Raw genomic sequence first — 16,239 nt, 5'->3', positions numbered from 1 at the left:
ATAATGAATATATATAATAATACTTAATGATACAGTCAATCAAAAAATAAAAAGAAAAAACAAAGAAAAACTTATGAAATAAATAATGCATGAACAGTCTAACGAAATGACGGGCCTTTTTACTTTTCTTATTATACGCTGCTGGATCCACGCTTGAAATAACACATCTTGCATGTGCACTTTTATTTATCAATAATTGGACCAACTGCATTATATAAATACTATGTTTATGAAACATTTATAAAATTATGAACTTCTTTCGTATGGAGAGTAAAGAAACATGACAAAATTCAAATTTTAATTTAATAAACTTTTGAAAATGCTTCTTCGTCCGACTATTGAGAGAGAAAAAAAAATATATATATATATATATTATTTATATAATATTAATTAAAATATATTTCAGATAAAAAAAAAATATATAACTCTATAATATATAAGATACATATATTAACGCAATGAAAAATGGAATACTTTGAAAATTTTTTCTCTCGTTCTTTTTTTGTTCTTTCTCATCATTTTCGCGCGCATTAATAATTATTATTGTATCTGTATCCAAATTTTATATAAGAAACTAACATCAGTGGAAAGTACACGCTATCCTTCTATCGACTGTTTCTCGACTATTGAAAAATATAATAACAAAAAATAAAACTAAAAATATAATTTCGCTTGTATAAATTATATTTACCAGAAAAAAAATTAAAGAAAAAAAAAAAAAACAAGAAAATTGTAAGTTTAACGCTCGCGTAATATTTAATAATTAGCACATACAATTTAATTAATTAATTTATTTATTAATGTTTGAATGTGACAGATTCCTCTTCTTTTTTAATAGCACGAATAAGTGTTAAAGTGAGTACCGCCAATATTACCTGTAACAACGAAATATTCGTGTGTAAATTGTAATTACAAAAAAGAAAAAATGCCACTGCTATTTTGTGAAGAAAAATATTTACGATTTATTCTTTTTTAAAATATTATTTTATGTATCATTTGAGATATGTCATTTAATATTCATCAATACTCACATGCAACATGCACAAAGAGAGGGCCAAACCAGCAAGCCACCCTGATCTTGCTTCTAAAAACCAAGAGATTTCTTCAACGCAACCGTGAAAGAAGGCATTTCCGGTAACAGTGTCACGACATTCGTTTGGCAAAGGTTTTAACATTCTCACGTAATCCATCGGACCGTCAGCACCACAGCAACCGACCTATATTAATCCACAAATTTAACATGATCCAAACATTTTATTGTCACGACTAAAAGAAATTTTACACACATTTATCCGAAATTTAACTTACGTTTTCTTGAATCATTTTAAGAATATCAGCTGCCCTGTCATGTTGAGAATTACTGATAAGATGAATCATTGATCTGTATATAATAGGCTGAATTTGGCTATCGTAAGTTGAATAATCAAGAACAACACCAGCACCTGCCAAGCCGCATATGAAGCAAAATAGTTGAAGGCCCACGTGCTGAAAGAAATAAATTTATAAAACAAAGGGGGGAACAAAAATTAGGAAGTATTTAAAATTTAATTTACTACAGAAAGAGATAACAAGAAGAGATGAATAATTGTTTTTTAATAAATTTTAACTTACAGCGAAGAGACCCAGAATGTGTTCCATCAAAGCTGCGCCACAGCCTATGAAAGCAATGATTATTACGAATACGGACGTTGCCATTAATACGTAAATGCCAATGTAAAATTCGTACATGTCCAAGAACGTTATCCAATCTTGAAACACTGGCTCAAACCTTAGCCATAAACATAAGCCGAACATCGCACTTCCAAAAATCTACAGATAACAAAAAATTTCATTAATATCATCTTACATGCTTTTAATTTGTAATACTCGATCAATCTCTTGTTAGAATATTAACAAATATCTTTTTACTATATCATATTTTAATTAATGTTTTAATGTGACTCTACTCTAACAGTATGTATAATATTATTTACATACTACAATACATTTTCCAATGAAAGTTATATTAATTAATATGATATTTCTTATATTAAATATTGCACGACGTTATATCAAAATCTCGTGTTTCATAATGTTACCTACCCACATAACGGTGTTCAAGCAAAATATCGTAAACTTAATACATTGAATTTGCTGTTCCAGCTGAGGGGTAGAATTTTTCACCACCATTTTGTACAATTTGTTATTACAATTATTGATATCACGCGTAAACAATACACCGTGCACTATTGTTAGAAAATCTAGAAGACTTCGTGAGAGATATCAGATGAAATCAACTGAAACTTGCATAGCTTCTCAATGACATACGTGAGACATCTTTATCGCTAACAAATATAAGATAAGTGGATAAGCACGTCCTAGATAAAACGCCCAAGTTACGTTACGAATCTGATATGATTCACTCCCTTCATGAAAAAAAGAAATATAAATAAAAGATGATATACATCGTAAAATGGAAAAACTGATAATCTATATTTCCTAAAAGAAAATAATCGTAAAACCTTACTCGTGAAAAATATATCTATTTAAAAATAAGTTGTAAATATATTTCATTATCTTACAATAGTTAAAAAAATACGCAACAATTTTTGTTATCAAAAATTTCATTGATAATAAATTAATACATAAAACAATTATTATTTTAATCGACTGATAATAATTAAAAATTAGAAAAACATAAATATCATTACTGCATAACACAGTGACGAAATACAGGTACACATATAAATGGCTTTTTAATCTGAATCATCTAGAAATACATTTGTCACATTCAATCGACTATATTGACTTGAGGATGCAGTATTTTGTCGACTTCTTGTTGACTGCATCTGTATGAGAACAAAAAAAATCATATAATAAAACCTTATTCGCAATGCAAGTATTCATACAGTAGAAGCATACTTGTAAACGAAATAACCACATTAGAAGCGTTAATTGTATTAATTTTTCTACATGCATTTAATTGAAATCTCGTTACAAAAAAAAGGTTTCAATATTTATGAATATATTAGACCTGACCTGTTCTGATTGTTTCCGTTTGTTAGGTACAATGTCAGAATTCTTCGAAGTAAAGAATTCTTTTACACTTTTGTTCATCGAATTAGTTTTTGAACCTCTAGAACTTCTTCCAGTAGTACCTCGGCTACTCGCTCTTCCTCTTGCACTAGTAGTTTTTTTTCCTTTAGCTTTACTTGCAACACTCTTGCTTCTTTCATTGTCATGCATTTCATCATTGCTATCATTGATAACGATCTCATCAATATCATCATTGTCATCATTACTATCATTACTATCATTATTATCAGCTTGCGTTCTTTTTTGAGTTCTTTTAGATGATCTGCTTTGCAGGAAATTAATTACCTGTACGAATAAAGTTCATTAAAAAATAAAAAAAAAAGAGACGAAAATTTACAATAATATTTGCTTATTGCAAATATTAATAATAAATAATATCGACTAACATCTTGACATTCTTCGTTTTCCTTTTGGTTTCTCTCATCTCTATATTCCTTTAATTTACCTATAATTTCTTCAGGAGTTTTTAAATTGCATTTCTTCAAGTAGTCTTTATTCTTACTTATTTGGTTTCTAAAATGTGTCAATGAGTGAGTGTGTGTGTGTGTGTGTGTGCATTAAGAAATTTGGATTATTTTTTGTATCAAAAAAAATAAATAAAATCGATCATGTTATATTAAATATCTTACTGTATCACATCTTGTATAGCATCTTCATCAGCTTTTATAATATACTGACTTAACGTTTCATTCAATCCGCCAACAGATAAGACTGTTAACAAATTTCTGTTTTCCTCTGAATTAAAGTACTCTTTAATAGTTCCTTGAACACTTTGTGTCCAACCAGTTTCTTCCTATTAAGAAAATAACAACAAATATTAAAAGACATTAAATATGTCATATTTTTATTAAGTCACATATTTTTGTATTACGTCTTCAAACTGAAATTTCTCCGCTACATCATCCAGCGAAGAATTAAGAAATTCATCTCTGCTTGACTTAGAGTTATCGGAAATCTTACGAAATAAAATCATACTCATTGGATTGAGTACTTCATCGCAATACTTTTGGCCGAGTCTACAAAATATTTCTTTAGTACCTGGGATCTCATAATTATTTAAATATTATTATAATTTATTAAAAATATACCCAGTGGTTTCGAATAAATCATTTTCGTCTTTATAAAATATTCGTAAACGAACTAAGGGTTCTTTCGGTTGCTTAGGATGACCTGCAATGATATAATATTCAATATAAGATTATTAATATTACAATATTTTTCTATAACAAACATTTGTAATATATATTTGAAAAAAATTACCTGTATATTGTGTTAACACCTTAGGTAAAATTTTATGTTCTATATATTCATCTACATAGGTAATAATAATATTTGGATTTGCACAGTCTGCATTTCTCCTTTCTTCTATTTCCGGATTTTTATATAAATTTATAGTATCTAATACAAAAGGTCTTACAGTATTTAGTTTTAGTTTTTTTATTTTGAAACGTAACTTATTTATAGATAATAGTCCGACATGTTTTGGTACTGTTTCATTCTGACATAATGATGTTGCTATAGAACTACCTGTATAATTATTATCAATGTTAAATAATATAGAAGTGTAAAAAAGCATAGTCATTTAAATAATTTATCTTAAAATATTAACTGTTACATCAACCACCTGTACTATGATTTAATGTACAGAGCTGTATGAAATATTCGGTGCTGCAGTTTCTTATGTTTCGGTCATTAAGTGTATCACGAGTCTCATACATTGTTATAGTACAAGAGATTATGTAAATAGCATTAAATAAATGTTATACCTGGCTGAGATATCAAATATGGAACACCTGCAACCGATTCTGGTTCGATACGACACTCGTGCTCATGTCCCCATATAATTAAATTAAGAAACCGTGGTAATTTATTTTCAGGGACAAAATCATTTAATGAATGCTGTACACGATTTTGATGTAAAACAAGAATATTGAAACATTCTGGAATTTCTTCTACTTCCTTCAATACAAGCTGTAAATATTAATACAATATTAATTAATAATAAATTATATATTTTAGAAATAAGGTAAACATACCTTATTATTTTTTATAAGTCTATGCAATCTTTGATCGTTGACAAAACCCATACCATACAAACTAATGTGTGTACTACCTTTTTTTAATACTATAGGTTCGATAGTTAATTTGTCAACACTCATCCATTTTCCAAAATAATTAACAAGCCCTGTTACCGATAATATATCCATAGAACCAACGCTACTAAAATCTGGAAAATTTATTGTAAAATTATTTTTTATTCAATTTCAATTGGATCTTTTTTTTTTTATTTCTTACTTGGATCATCGTGGTTGCCATGAATTGTGAATATTGGCATGTTAACATTCATGTTTGGGTCTTCATAATTAACGCTTTTATAACGACAATGTTCAAAAACTTTACTGGGATCTGTTAAAAATTCCATTTTGACGTCTCTGTTAAATTATAAAAAATATATTTACTTTAATTCAGAATTTTAAAAGCTCTTGTTTGTATAACATTTTCTTCTTATTTTGATTTATAGAATACGATGGTAAAATTTTTTGAAAAGTAACTGGGGCATCCTGTTTATAATTTAATTTATTTTAATATTGTATACAAACCCTGATCCGTAACAATATTTTCTTAATAAATCCATACATTCAACCATAGCTGTTTGGGAGGGTTTAGTGTCATGGAAAAGATCTCCTCCAAGGAGTATAAAATCAACTTGATATTTTTTACCATATTGAAGTATTTCTTCAAATGTTGTAAAACTATCGTTTAGTGGTTGACCTGTGTAACCAAATACACATAAATATATTTTTAAAAAGTCACACAATTTAATAAAAAAGAAAAATTAATATAATTCTTTTTACACAAATATATTTCTTTGTTAATAAATAAAAACAATATACTTTAAGACGCACCTTTATTTCTTTCATGTTGATAGCCAAGATGAATGTCAGTAGCTATCAAAATACGAAATGTATCATCAGGGTTAGCTTTTGTCATTTTAAATACACCTGGGATGTCAAGATTATTGTAAGTAATCAATTTCTAACAAATTATTCAATTGTTAACGAATATCAACAGAGTCAGCTAAGATCAAAGAAATTCGTATATTCTAAGAAACGACATCTGACGCGAGCGAAGGTATTTAACTAATCGTGATCTTCATTAATTATCTATATCCATACATAGTATAAATTTCCACAATTAAATTTTCTTACTTATAATTGTAATAAAATATGAATTCGGTGTTGTGACGACAAATTTAAAAAACGATAGGTATTCTGGGTAATTTAACCGCCAATAAGAAAATTGTATTAAACGCATATATAAGTGTATATGATTTGTACGTATTATTTAATACACATTCAAATACATATAGTAATACACAAAGAAAATATCTATATAAATATATCTTATATAAAAATACCTAAAGATTACTTGAGTGTGCACCTTGCATTTAACCAATGTCGTGTTATAGAAACTCGCCTTAAATCGCTTCAGTTTCTTAGGACAATATGGCGGTTATGCTTCTTATGGTCAGTGTAGAAGGCATTTGACGTAGTATCGTCGAATTTCTAGATTCATAATTATTGCAGGACGCTTCGCAATAAGAAAAATCCATTAGAATATTAAAAAAGTGTTTAAAAATAACGTTAGGATTTCAATATGGATCTTCTTCGCACCCTGACCACCATGAAGAAGATATAAATGGTGTTGGCATTAAAAACTCTGCGTTATTGTGTTCGCTACCAATCGTTTGGAACGAGAAACGAAAATTTCAAGTCAGTGCTGGCAACTTTTTACTTCATTTTCTCTCCATTAACAAGAAATTCATGAAACAAATTTTGTTTTGTAGTCTGTAATAATATTGTTAGGGTTATTGGGTCTTACCAGTTACTTATAAATGTGCGCAATGCGGTACGATTGTTGATCACATGTCGAAGGCATCGATTAACGATTCAAAGCATTGTTCATTAATAAATTAATAGTAATTAATAATATCATGATAACGAGAAATAATAAGCGATATTTTAAAATGTATTTTTATTTCTTAATATCGTTCATCGCTTATAATTATAATGGAAAAAAAAATGTTGCTTTGCTTCAACGATATTTATCGTATTTTTATAATATTAAGATTGTAGATAGATAATAATTTTCTAGAAATTTACGAGATATTCCATATGTGTAGTTCAATAGACTACAACATCATTAATATTTTTTTTAAATATACTTATATTTCTTACATTCCAATGAAGATAAATCTATCTGATTCACATGTACTTGGCTACAATTTTCAAATATGTATTTTAATAATACTTTTCACACATAAAATTTGAAAGATATAAGAAATAAAATATCTGCAGAATATGTATCATGTAAGAACAAATGGATACTTGCAGTTTTTGCTTAACCCCTTGAGTGCTATAGACACAACTATACGTTTATCGACATAAATGCAAGGAATGCGATTTCAGTTTGCATATCGATAATTGTTTTGAGTCTTTTCGCACCAAAATTATGTTCAAAAGAAACTTTCTTTTTTTATTTTATATAGGAAAATAATTTATTGTTAGCTATGCCTAGTATAACCGATCAACAGAACTTATACTAGAAATAAAGTATTTCATTCTTCGATTCGATTCACTTCGATTAAGAATATTCAGTATTCAAAGGGTTAAAGAATAGATATTATTTCATTGATTTTTTATTTTTATATTAACAACCCGATGCAATTGATCTTTTTTTAGTTATAAGAAAGATGACGGCTGATTATGAGAAGGATATTACCCATTGCTTAATATGCAATAATAAAGTTGGAGTTTCAACTAGAAGCAGTATACGCATATTTAATGATACTTCCGTTACTGCTTCCGATAAGCCTCTTGTCGATACTATTTGTACAGTTTTAGAAGTAAATATTAATGAAGAAACAGCGCATTCATTGGTTATATGTAAAAAATGTTATAAATTATTTAATGAGGTAAATATTTTAATTTCTTTCTATTAGTAATTTATGAATTTTAATACAATATATTACAACTATCAATTGTGCTTTCAGATCGATGAATTAGAAAATAGACTATTGGAGATAAAGCATGAATTATTTAATAATTATCAAAAAACTATTACTAAAATAACAGACTTACCAAAAAATGATGAGGAATATAACGATCATGATTATATAAATAATCTAGAAGGTGAAACTATGGAAGTTGAATTAAAAGACGATGAGATTTCTAATCAATTAAATGTATACATGTTATTTTCTATTAAGAATATCTTTTACGATAAATAATTATTCGAACGATCATAATATATATTAACGAATGATTTGTTTTTAGTACAAAGAAAATGAAAGGGATTTTGAAGTAGTCGAAGAGATAATGGAAGAAAGTAATGAAATGGAAGAATCTGAAAACATATTTGTTGGCGTAGAAGCCATACTTGATACGACCAATGAACAAGAACAGAAAAGCTTAAAAAAATCTAAATCTAATGAAAAAGACGAAACTTCTCAGGAGCAGGTATTTTATATCGTATAGATGCAAATTTTCTCTCTCATAAATAATAATTATCGTCTAATAATAAATATATAAAATATTATTTTCAGTTAGTCATTAGAGAAGGGGTTCTTTATACTTGTTTACTATGTTCAGACGAGGATGAAAAAGTAGTTGCTGATTCAAAAACTATTGTAATGCATATGAGAAATATCCATGAAACACGTTTATATATTTGCGATGTATGCGGAGATGACTTTAGAAAAAGAAATCTACTATCCCTTCACCTAGATGAACACGTTGCAAAGGAGGAAGGTGATTTTCAATGTGAAGTATGTAACAGAATCTTTGGTAATTTACGATTATTTAGAATCCACAAGAGAATTCATTATCCGCAAGTAAAATCGTGGTCTTGCGAAACTTGTGGTAAAAAATACAGGTATGTTATATCATTTGAAACAATTTGCTAATATTTATATTTCTTTATAATTTTATGAATAAAAATAAGTATCAGAGTATGTGTGATTCGTAGTTCCAGAAATCTTTTGGAAGAGCATATGAATACACATACTGGAGCACGCCCACATGTTTGTGAGACTTGTAACAAAAATTTTGCATCCAAGTATACGTACAAAGCTCACGTTAAAACACATCAGATAAGACCACGGCCATATAGGTGCTCGCAATGTAATAAAACATTTTTGAGCCAACAAAATTTGAATCAACACGAAAGAACTCACAATGGTGTTAAAGAGCATGTTTGTGTTCAATGTGGTAAGGCATTTGGTTCGCCGCATAACTTAGAAGTACATAATATTGTTCATACCGGATATAAACCATATATATGCAGAGAATGTGGGAAGGCATTTGCTAGGAAAGCAGAAATAAGAGATCATGAACGCACTCATACAGGAGAGAAGCCTTATCAGTGTGAATTTTGTGGAGCTACTTTTAGGTAAGAATATTATTGTGTCGTTCGTCATTTATATTTTATATATAAAATCAAAAATCTAAATAAACAATATTTTTTAGTCAAAGATCCAATCTGCAATCTCATAAACGTGCTACGCATTACAATGACAAAAGATACAAATGCATCGATTGCGATAAAGGATTTAAGAGAAGAAGACTTCTTGATTATCACATAAAAGCAGCCCATACAGGTGAAAGACCATATAAATGCGATGTATGCACAGCAACTTTTGTTTATCCTGAACATTTCAAAAAACATATGCGCATTCATACTGGCGAAAAACCATATTTATGTGAAGTACGTTATTATTGATTTTATTATTATTATTATATTCAAAGTAATTATCTTATATATTATTTTTGAGAAAATTTACATTGTTTTTTAGGTATGTGGAAAAGCATTCAATAGTAGAGATAATAGAAACGCACATAGATTCATACATAGTGACAAAAAGCCTTATGAATGTTTAGTTTGCGGTACAGGCTTTATGAGAAAGCCTTTGTTGTATGCTCATATGCAAGCTCAGGTATACAGTCTGATTATTTATTAATAAAGAAAAATGAAATATTGCTAAATTTATATTTTTAACATTTACAATTTAACTAATATATTATTATATAATAGGGACACTTAAACGATACAATTGTTGTTAATCAACCACGCTTAACCACGGAAGATGATCAAATAATAACAATTCCAGAAAATAATGCAGAATTGTTAATGGACGACTGCCCAAATAATCAGGTAATTATTTATTCTCTCTATTTTTATACTTATTTTTATTTATTTTATAAGTCATGTAATTATTAATAAATAACTTGAAATAATATTTAGCTGGAAGAGACTGCGTTATATGTCACTGAATTAAAAGACCACGTTATCATACAACATCAGGATGATAATCAAATATACAATGAAGAAAGTGTTTTAAATATACCTGTCGAAGAGAATGTTGTAGGAGAAGTAGTTGATCAAATAACGGTAGATGAACAGGTAATATTATATTATATTACAATAATGCATACGTTATGTATATTTTATGACATAAATTTGAAATGTCTGTTTCTTTTTTTTTAATAGATTCACTTCACTGAAGGAGATTCTATAGAAGATAAGAACGAAGAAACAAATCAAGTTGAAGAAGTATACACTTACAACGACAGTGAAGAAGGAGAAACAATTGTTCCCCATCCTGCTGAATATAAAGAAATTGTGGAAGAGAAAAAACATTCTGTAAGATTGGTTCAGATAAAATTTCCATCGTCAGTATCCGAAGAAGGTAGAAGTTGGCTGAGCTTAGTACAAAATACATAAAAAATTAATTTAATTATTGCTTAGCATAATAATTAACTGATCAGCATTAAATATGTACTTCTAGGATTATATTGAATCCGTACATAATTGATGTACTTTTATCAGATAAATGAATATCTTTTATTTTATACTTAAATATAATAATATTAAATAGGTTATCTCACTTATAAACATGATCTACTTCGCTAATAATAATGTATGGTAATAATGTATTTATAGAAATGCGTCTAATCAAAGACAATTTCAATTAGATTGTAAGTGCATGGAATGTGTTATTTGTTCAATCATTGATGATTTTGTAACACCAAGTAATAATTGTATAAGTGATAAGAAATATACAATATAAGTAAAACTACTTTTAGCATGTTCAAACTTATATCATAAACTTATGAAAAACAAAAAGGTATATAAAATATTTGTGCTTTTTTTACGGCTCTATGTTTTTTGGTCGTATATCTTTCACAAAATTATATCATGTATATAATAACAAAAGATACTAAATTTATATCAAATAAAGTAAGTCGTCTAACTATAATTAAATATTTTCTATTACATTTTCTGATACGAAGTTTTGGAAAGCCTGTCATTTTTTGGTAACGATAATATTTATTTTACGTTAGACGTTTTATTTGATATATAATATAATAGAGACTATTTACCGCAAATATCAGTTCCACTTATCTTGGATTCGAATGTAAAATTCCTTTTAATCCTTGTTTCATAAGTTTATATTTTCAAATTTTGTAATTGTTATAATTAACTCTATTATTCTTCAATAAAGAAAAATTCAAGAAAAAACAAAACAAAAATGATAGAAATTAATAAATATTCAATATATTATCTTTCGTTCAAATTTTAATTTTTATATTACTAACAAACAAATTTGATACTCTTACGATCGTTCCAATAAAAACAGCTACACAATGTTGTTGTTGTTGTTGTTGGTGTTGTTGTTATTATGTACATAAAAATTATAATTAATATTTTCAAGACACTTATTTCTAAATCTTTATAATATATTTAATAACATATTTTTTAACAAGACACTGTACAATTGACTATAAAAGGTACGGTATAAATCTGTAAAACTAATTTATACCTAAGTTAAGGTAAATATATATATATATACATTGCAAACAGTCAATCAGGTACAGTTATCAGGGATTGAGCATCCAATAAACTTTCAGTTGCAAGTATTGTACTATTTATGATAGGGGTACTAACGGTATTCCCAGAACTTTTACTACTAAATGGATAAAAGCTGTCGATATTCATTTGAAGTAAATAACTACTTAACTTATCAATTGGCGATTCACAACTCCTATCTAATCTTAATCTTAATTGATTTATATCGTTTTGAAGTAATCTAGTATAAAGATCTATGTGACTTCTACCACCATTGTGAATAACAAGCGGGGGTATCCAACGGAAATAACATTGGCTCCAAAGTTCTAAATTCGAGATACAGTACAATGGTTTAACGGTCATCCTTTCCGTCAATGTTTTTTCATAAGCGTTAAATAAAGGATTAGAAAATAATAAGATATCTTGATCATTAAATTGTTCTCTCCAATCCCAAACACTACGTAATATAAGCGGTGTATTTGGATCCTAAAAGTACGTCATTAAAATATTATTACATACATTCAATTTTAATAATAATCTAAGAAGAATCTAATTTAATATACTGATTTGCTAAACTATAACTCTAACTATATTATTAGTTATAGTGGGTGTCCTGTAACCTGGTGATACAAACAAGCAAGGGATAATTCTACACGAAAAACTAAATTGAAAATATAAAATACAATTTGTTCATATAAGGCTTCATTTTGGAGAAAAATAAATTTGTATTGCTAGTTGCAGAACACCCTGTGTATTTTAAATATTAAAGTATTACCGTAGCTGCCGTCATACGATCTTTTTCACAATTAAAAATAAAAGTATCAAATATAGATACGTGAGCTGCATCCCACAACGTTGTCAAATATGTTTCAGTAAATTCGAATTCTGCTGGGAATTGTTGACAAAGTTGCCAAACGCAGTCAAGAAAAAGTAGAAATAATGGAGACTATAAATATCAAACAAATCGATTAGATTAAAAAGTAATTGTAGATAAACACGAATATATAATTGTTATGTATAATATGTTAAATAAATATTTCTATACCTTTTCAGTGTTTGGTTTCATCATATGTCCTAAACGATCACAAAAAGGATGTCCACTGGCGACCCATTCTTTTTGTATCAGAGATTGAAATCCAACGATCGTTTGAAAATATGGATCAAATAATAATTGTATTAAACTTGATACAACACAACATAAATCTCTAGCTTCTCCTTCTAAAAATATATAATAATATTTTACTTCTTAACAAAACAACTTAGAATGACATTGTTTTGGTAATGAAACTTATGATAAATGCAAATAGCAAGTAACATTGATCTCTCATTTCATATATACCTTGTAAAACTACCGAAAATCCTGACTTAAGACTTGTACAAGCTAAAATTGTTTTTTCTAGACAGTATGATACATACTTAAGCCATTTTGTACTTTCCAATAACGAATAGAAATTATTATCTTGTATCCAAAGTTGTCTAATATTTTCTGAAAGTAAATAAATCAATTATGAATATTGTTCAATTAAAGTCATATTTCTTTAAAAAATCATTATAAAAAATTGTGTTGCGAATAATGCAGTAATGCTAACCTGGAGAACACAAACTGGAAAATTTGGAGAAACTTACAGCTATTGATTTAACACTAATATCTTTACTTAGATCGATTAAAAGGGGTGGCATTTTACAAGGATGACTTTTCCTAACATTTTCTAACATTATGTTTTCCTGTATCCTTTCGTTAATTGTTGGTAATAATTCAGGCATTTTGACTAATGCTGCGCCATGTTGATTGGACCATGCCCAAACTGGTAATCGATTGCCTTGAAAGTATTTTGCAGCGTCTGTTAGCTGACTATTTGTTAAAGACGCTGGTACAATGATATACTGTGGTAAACTGCGTAAACAATTATACTCAATAAGATGAATATATATATGAATTTTAAATTATTATTTAATTAATATTAACCAACCTGGAACACAACTGATATTTTTTATTAACCGTTGATAATCTCCATCCTTTGCTTGCTTTTTCGCTAATTAATATACGTTCAAATTCATTCTGCCAATCGGATATATTACTAAATAATCTTATACCTTTATCAAGACTACTGTAGTATGGTTCGCTAAAATTAAACAATACTTTTCATATAAATTGTATAAATAAAAGTTGACGATAAAAAGTAATACTAACGTGTAATCGTATGCAAATAACAAATGATGTCTGCTAGGAAATGCATGATGTAATAAGGCATTTAAAATATTTTTTCCATCCCCGAGAGGTGAAAATTTAAAGGAAAATGACCATGTCCTCAAATTCTGAAAAGAACACAATAAATATTTCTAATGTATTATATTTAACGATATAAAAAACATTAATTAAGATTAAAAAAACTTGTATCAAATTAGTCTATATAGTGTATTAAAATTATTATTATTATTATAAAATTTAATTTTTGTTTGTATCTAAATGTTTTTTAAAAATAAATTTGCGGCATACCGGCCATATGCGTTCTACTTGAAAACTTCATGTGTCATACACGAGGAAATTATCACGCAACCAGATACTTTAAAGGTATCCAAATTAAAGTTATTTTAGTTAAATATCCCTGTTTGCTATGACAGTAAGCTAATGACAGTAGAAGTCACATAATTATTTTAAAAATATATAGGCCAATGATGAGTAAGAATAGACAGGAGTTGTTAATTGCCATGACTTTTAACAATATTCTAACATAAAGTGCAAATTGGAATAGATATGGCTAGTATGCCCAAGTTTTTTAACACATTGAATACCAAACCTTGCATTGTTTGTCTACAATAAAACAGATACTAACCCTCTAAATAAATTTTTAACAGAGTCACTATTGATCTGATTTTTTGCAAATTTTTGTCTATGTTTTATTAGAAATTAAACAAATACAGAAATAAATAAACAATGACAGATATAACATATCATGTATACTTGTATGACATGTTTACTTGGAATAAAAAATCAATCTTGCAATAATGCAGGGTCGATGTTCAATGTGTTAACTCTTTCAAAAGATATTATATTGACAAAAACGTTTACCTTACAAGTAATAAATATCGCTTTTACTTTGGACGGTACTATACTTCCTGGAAGAAGTTTTTTCTTTTTATCACCAGCTATTAAGTAAATTTCGTCGATATTTGTCAGGCATGTATCCGTATACCCATACAAATGATTTTGTTGATGATAGTTATCCTATTAATTACAAAATTATTTATACATTAAAAATATAATCATTTGAACTTAATAAGCGAGATAATATATAATAGAGATTACCTCTCCATTAGGATCATCGCTTGTAATAAAAGAGAGCTTGAAATTAGTAATAGAAAGTACACCGGAAGTTCCTTGTTTTAAATCACCAACCGGTGAAAACATTAAAACGTTTTGCGCTTTAGCAACAAGAGCTTCTCCTCGTAAAAGTTTTAAATTATTTTCAATTAATGAATTACGCTGACTAGATTCTATTTGCTATATGGATAAAAAAATAAATGATCAATTTTTTTTTATATTACTCTCATCATATTAAATAAGTTTAATTAATGTGTAATAACTTTAAACAACTTTTTACACAATTCATCTATATTTAAATTATATATTGTAGATAACCAAAATTAAAAAGTAAACATACAAATCTGCATTGGTATGTACACAAATATAATTTTTATGTATGACAGATTTTATAATTAAAAAATGTATACACACAAAAATATTGCTAAATTATAAATTGAATCATATTAATTTTTCATATAATATTTTGTATTGCATAAGTAAAAAAACAAACGAAAAATAATACCTGCATTTCAAGTTCTTCGAATCCCACATAACTTACAAAATTGTTACAACTTTTACTTTCCATGATTGACATTTAAAAATGATGTCGATTTAGAAAAGGAAGGTCAGTTTTGGAAACACGAATTTCTAAGTGTTTCTATTAATCCTTTATTTCATTCTTCTCAATTTTAATAGCGTTCCATTGTATATATTTCATGTGTTTATTTATTGTGAACCACAATTATGTATTTCGATTTTAGATGCAAAAAACAACATGAGACAACACAAACATAATGTATATATCATAATATATGCTAAGTTTCTAAAGTTTTATAGCATAGATCAAATATATTTTAGATAAATCATTGATAAAATAATATTTATTAGTACGTGTTACCACTAGATGGCAGAATTGTCGACTGTTGACAAAAAATTCCACCAGAGGGAAATAT

At 27.6% G+C, this 16,239-nt stretch overlaps 4 protein-coding genes across 8 annotated transcripts; 1 reads left to right on the top strand and 3 right to left on the bottom strand.

The window, feature by feature from the left end:
• Positions 1 to 762: 762 nt before the first annotated feature.
• LOC122517923 (tetraspanin-2A) lies at positions 763 to 2,169 on the bottom strand. The gene is made up of 5 exons (XM_043636548.1): positions 2,083 to 2,169; positions 1,612 to 1,809; positions 1,309 to 1,485; positions 1,032 to 1,217; positions 763 to 875 (listed from the first exon to the last, which is right to left on the bottom strand). The coding sequence occupies exons 1-5, from the start codon at positions 2,167 to 2,169 to the stop codon at positions 798 to 800; spliced, it is 726 nt and encodes a 241-aa protein (XP_043492483.1). The 3' UTR covers positions 763 to 797.
• A 549-nt stretch (positions 2,170 to 2,718) lies between these two features.
• Positions 2,719 to 6,578, bottom strand: LOC122515556 (double-strand break repair protein MRE11). 4 transcript variants are annotated; one of them, XM_043632970.1, is made up of 13 exons: positions 6,494 to 6,578; positions 5,982 to 6,077; positions 5,676 to 5,847; positions 5,371 to 5,507; positions 5,112 to 5,302; positions 4,842 to 5,046; positions 4,336 to 4,602; positions 4,164 to 4,245; positions 3,947 to 4,091; positions 3,705 to 3,868; positions 3,462 to 3,588; positions 3,019 to 3,360; positions 2,719 to 2,828 (listed from the first exon to the last, which is right to left on the bottom strand). In XM_043632970.1, exons 2-13 carry the CDS (start codon positions 6,064 to 6,066, stop codon positions 2,736 to 2,738), a joined length of 2,010 nt encoding a protein of 669 aa, XP_043488905.1. In that variant the 5' UTR covers positions 6,067 to 6,077; positions 6,494 to 6,578; the 3' UTR covers positions 2,719 to 2,735. The 4 variants fall into 4 exon arrangements, with proteins under 4 accessions (XP_043488905.1, XP_043488911.1, XP_043488895.1 ...); XM_043632976.1 differs by having other exon boundaries at positions 5,982 to 6,023; positions 6,517 to 6,573; XM_043632960.1 differs by lacking the exon at positions 6,494 to 6,578 and adding an exon at positions 6,285 to 6,418 and having other exon boundaries at positions 5,982 to 6,023.
• A 7-nt stretch (positions 6,579 to 6,585) lies between these two features.
• Positions 6,586 to 11,212, top strand: LOC122515542 (zinc finger protein 2 homolog). 2 transcript variants are annotated; one of them, XM_043632942.1, is made up of 11 exons: positions 6,586 to 6,848; positions 7,818 to 8,050; positions 8,129 to 8,320; positions 8,412 to 8,594; positions 8,681 to 9,009; positions 9,103 to 9,525; positions 9,603 to 9,840; positions 9,929 to 10,069; positions 10,168 to 10,287; positions 10,378 to 10,536; positions 10,624 to 11,212. In XM_043632942.1, the coding sequence occupies exons 2-11, from the start codon at positions 7,829 to 7,831 to the stop codon at positions 10,855 to 10,857; spliced, it is 2,241 nt and encodes a 746-aa protein (XP_043488877.1). In that variant the 5' UTR covers positions 6,586 to 6,848; positions 7,818 to 7,828; the 3' UTR covers positions 10,858 to 11,212. The 2 variants fall into 2 exon arrangements, with proteins under 2 accessions (XP_043488877.1, XP_043488886.1); XM_043632951.1 differs by lacking the exon at positions 6,586 to 6,848 and adding an exon at positions 7,276 to 7,445.
• Positions 11,213 to 11,692: 480 nt separating this feature from the next.
• On the bottom strand, positions 11,693 to 16,213 carry LOC122515472 (myotubularin-related protein 10-B). The gene is made up of 10 exons (XM_043632844.1): positions 15,810 to 16,213; positions 15,290 to 15,484; positions 15,053 to 15,208; positions 14,174 to 14,298; positions 13,953 to 14,105; positions 13,572 to 13,876; positions 13,322 to 13,468; positions 13,028 to 13,200; positions 12,758 to 12,928; positions 11,693 to 12,468 (listed from the first exon to the last, which is right to left on the bottom strand). The coding sequence occupies exons 1-10, from the start codon at positions 15,879 to 15,881 to the stop codon at positions 11,998 to 12,000; spliced, it is 1,968 nt and encodes a 655-aa protein (XP_043488779.1). The 5' UTR covers positions 15,882 to 16,213; the 3' UTR covers positions 11,693 to 11,997.
• Between the last annotated feature and the right edge of the window lie 26 nt (positions 16,214 to 16,239).

This window comes from Polistes fuscatus, unplaced genomic scaffold (genome assembly GCF_010416935.1).
Source record: "Polistes fuscatus isolate 324 unplaced genomic scaffold, CU_Pfus_HIC Scaffold1, whole genome shotgun sequence".
In the NCBI taxonomy this organism is placed as follows: Eukaryota; Metazoa; Arthropoda; class Insecta; order Hymenoptera; family Vespidae; genus Polistes; species Polistes fuscatus.
The sequence above is the reverse complement of the archived record's forward strand: the minus strand, read 5'-3'. Positions and strand labels throughout refer to the sequence as shown.

What these genes read in the sequence shown, in the direction of transcription:
- LOC122515472 (XM_043632844.1), bottom strand. Translation starts at nt 15,881, where the DNA reads ATGTCAATCATGGAAAGTAAAAGTTGTAACAATTTTGTAAGTTATGTG. An exon ending in CGATATTTATTACTTGTAAG is followed by an intron (nt 14,299 to 15,052) that starts GTAAACGTTTTT and finishes TGTTCTTTTCAG; the next exon opens with AATTTGAGGACATGGTCATT. An exon ending in ATCGTATGACGGCAGCTACG is followed by an intron (nt 12,469 to 12,757) that starts GTAATACTTTAA and finishes ACGTACTTTTAG; the next exon opens with GATCCAAATACACCGCTTAT.
- LOC122517923 (XM_043636548.1), bottom strand. Translation starts at nt 2,169, where the DNA reads ATGGTGGTGAAAAATTCTACCCCTCAGCTGGAACAGCAAATTCAATGT. An exon ending in ACATTCTGGGTCTCTTCGCT is followed by an intron (nt 1,486 to 1,611) that starts GTAAGTTAAAAT and finishes TATTTCTTTCAG; the next exon opens with CACGTGGGCCTTCAACTATT. An exon ending in TTAAAATGATTCAAGAAAAC is followed by an intron (nt 1,218 to 1,308) that starts GTAAGTTAAATT and finishes GGATTAATATAG; the next exon opens with GTCGGTTGCTGTGGTGCTGA.
- LOC122515542 (XM_043632942.1), top strand. Translation starts at nt 7,829, where the DNA reads ATGACGGCTGATTATGAGAAGGATATTACCCATTGCTTAATATGCAAT. An exon ending in ACGACTGCCCAAATAATCAG is followed by an intron (nt 10,288 to 10,377) that starts GTAATTATTTAT and finishes AATAATATTTAG; the next exon opens with CTGGAAGAGACTGCGTTATA. An exon ending in AAATAACGGTAGATGAACAG is followed by an intron (nt 10,537 to 10,623) that starts GTAATATTATAT and finishes TTTTTTTAATAG; the next exon opens with ATTCACTTCACTGAAGGAGA.
- LOC122515556 (XM_043632960.1), bottom strand. Translation starts at nt 6,390, where the DNA reads ATGCGTTTAATACAATTTTCTTATTGGCGGTTAAATTACCCAGAATAC. An exon ending in ATATTTTATTACAATTATAA is followed by an intron (nt 6,024 to 6,284) that starts GTAAGAAAATTT and finishes GTATTTTGATAG; the next exon opens with CTACTGACATTCATCTTGGC. An exon ending in TGGCAACCACGATGATCCAA is followed by an intron (nt 5,303 to 5,370) that starts GTAAGAAATAAA and finishes TAAATTTTCCAG; the next exon opens with ATTTTAGTAGCGTTGGTTCT.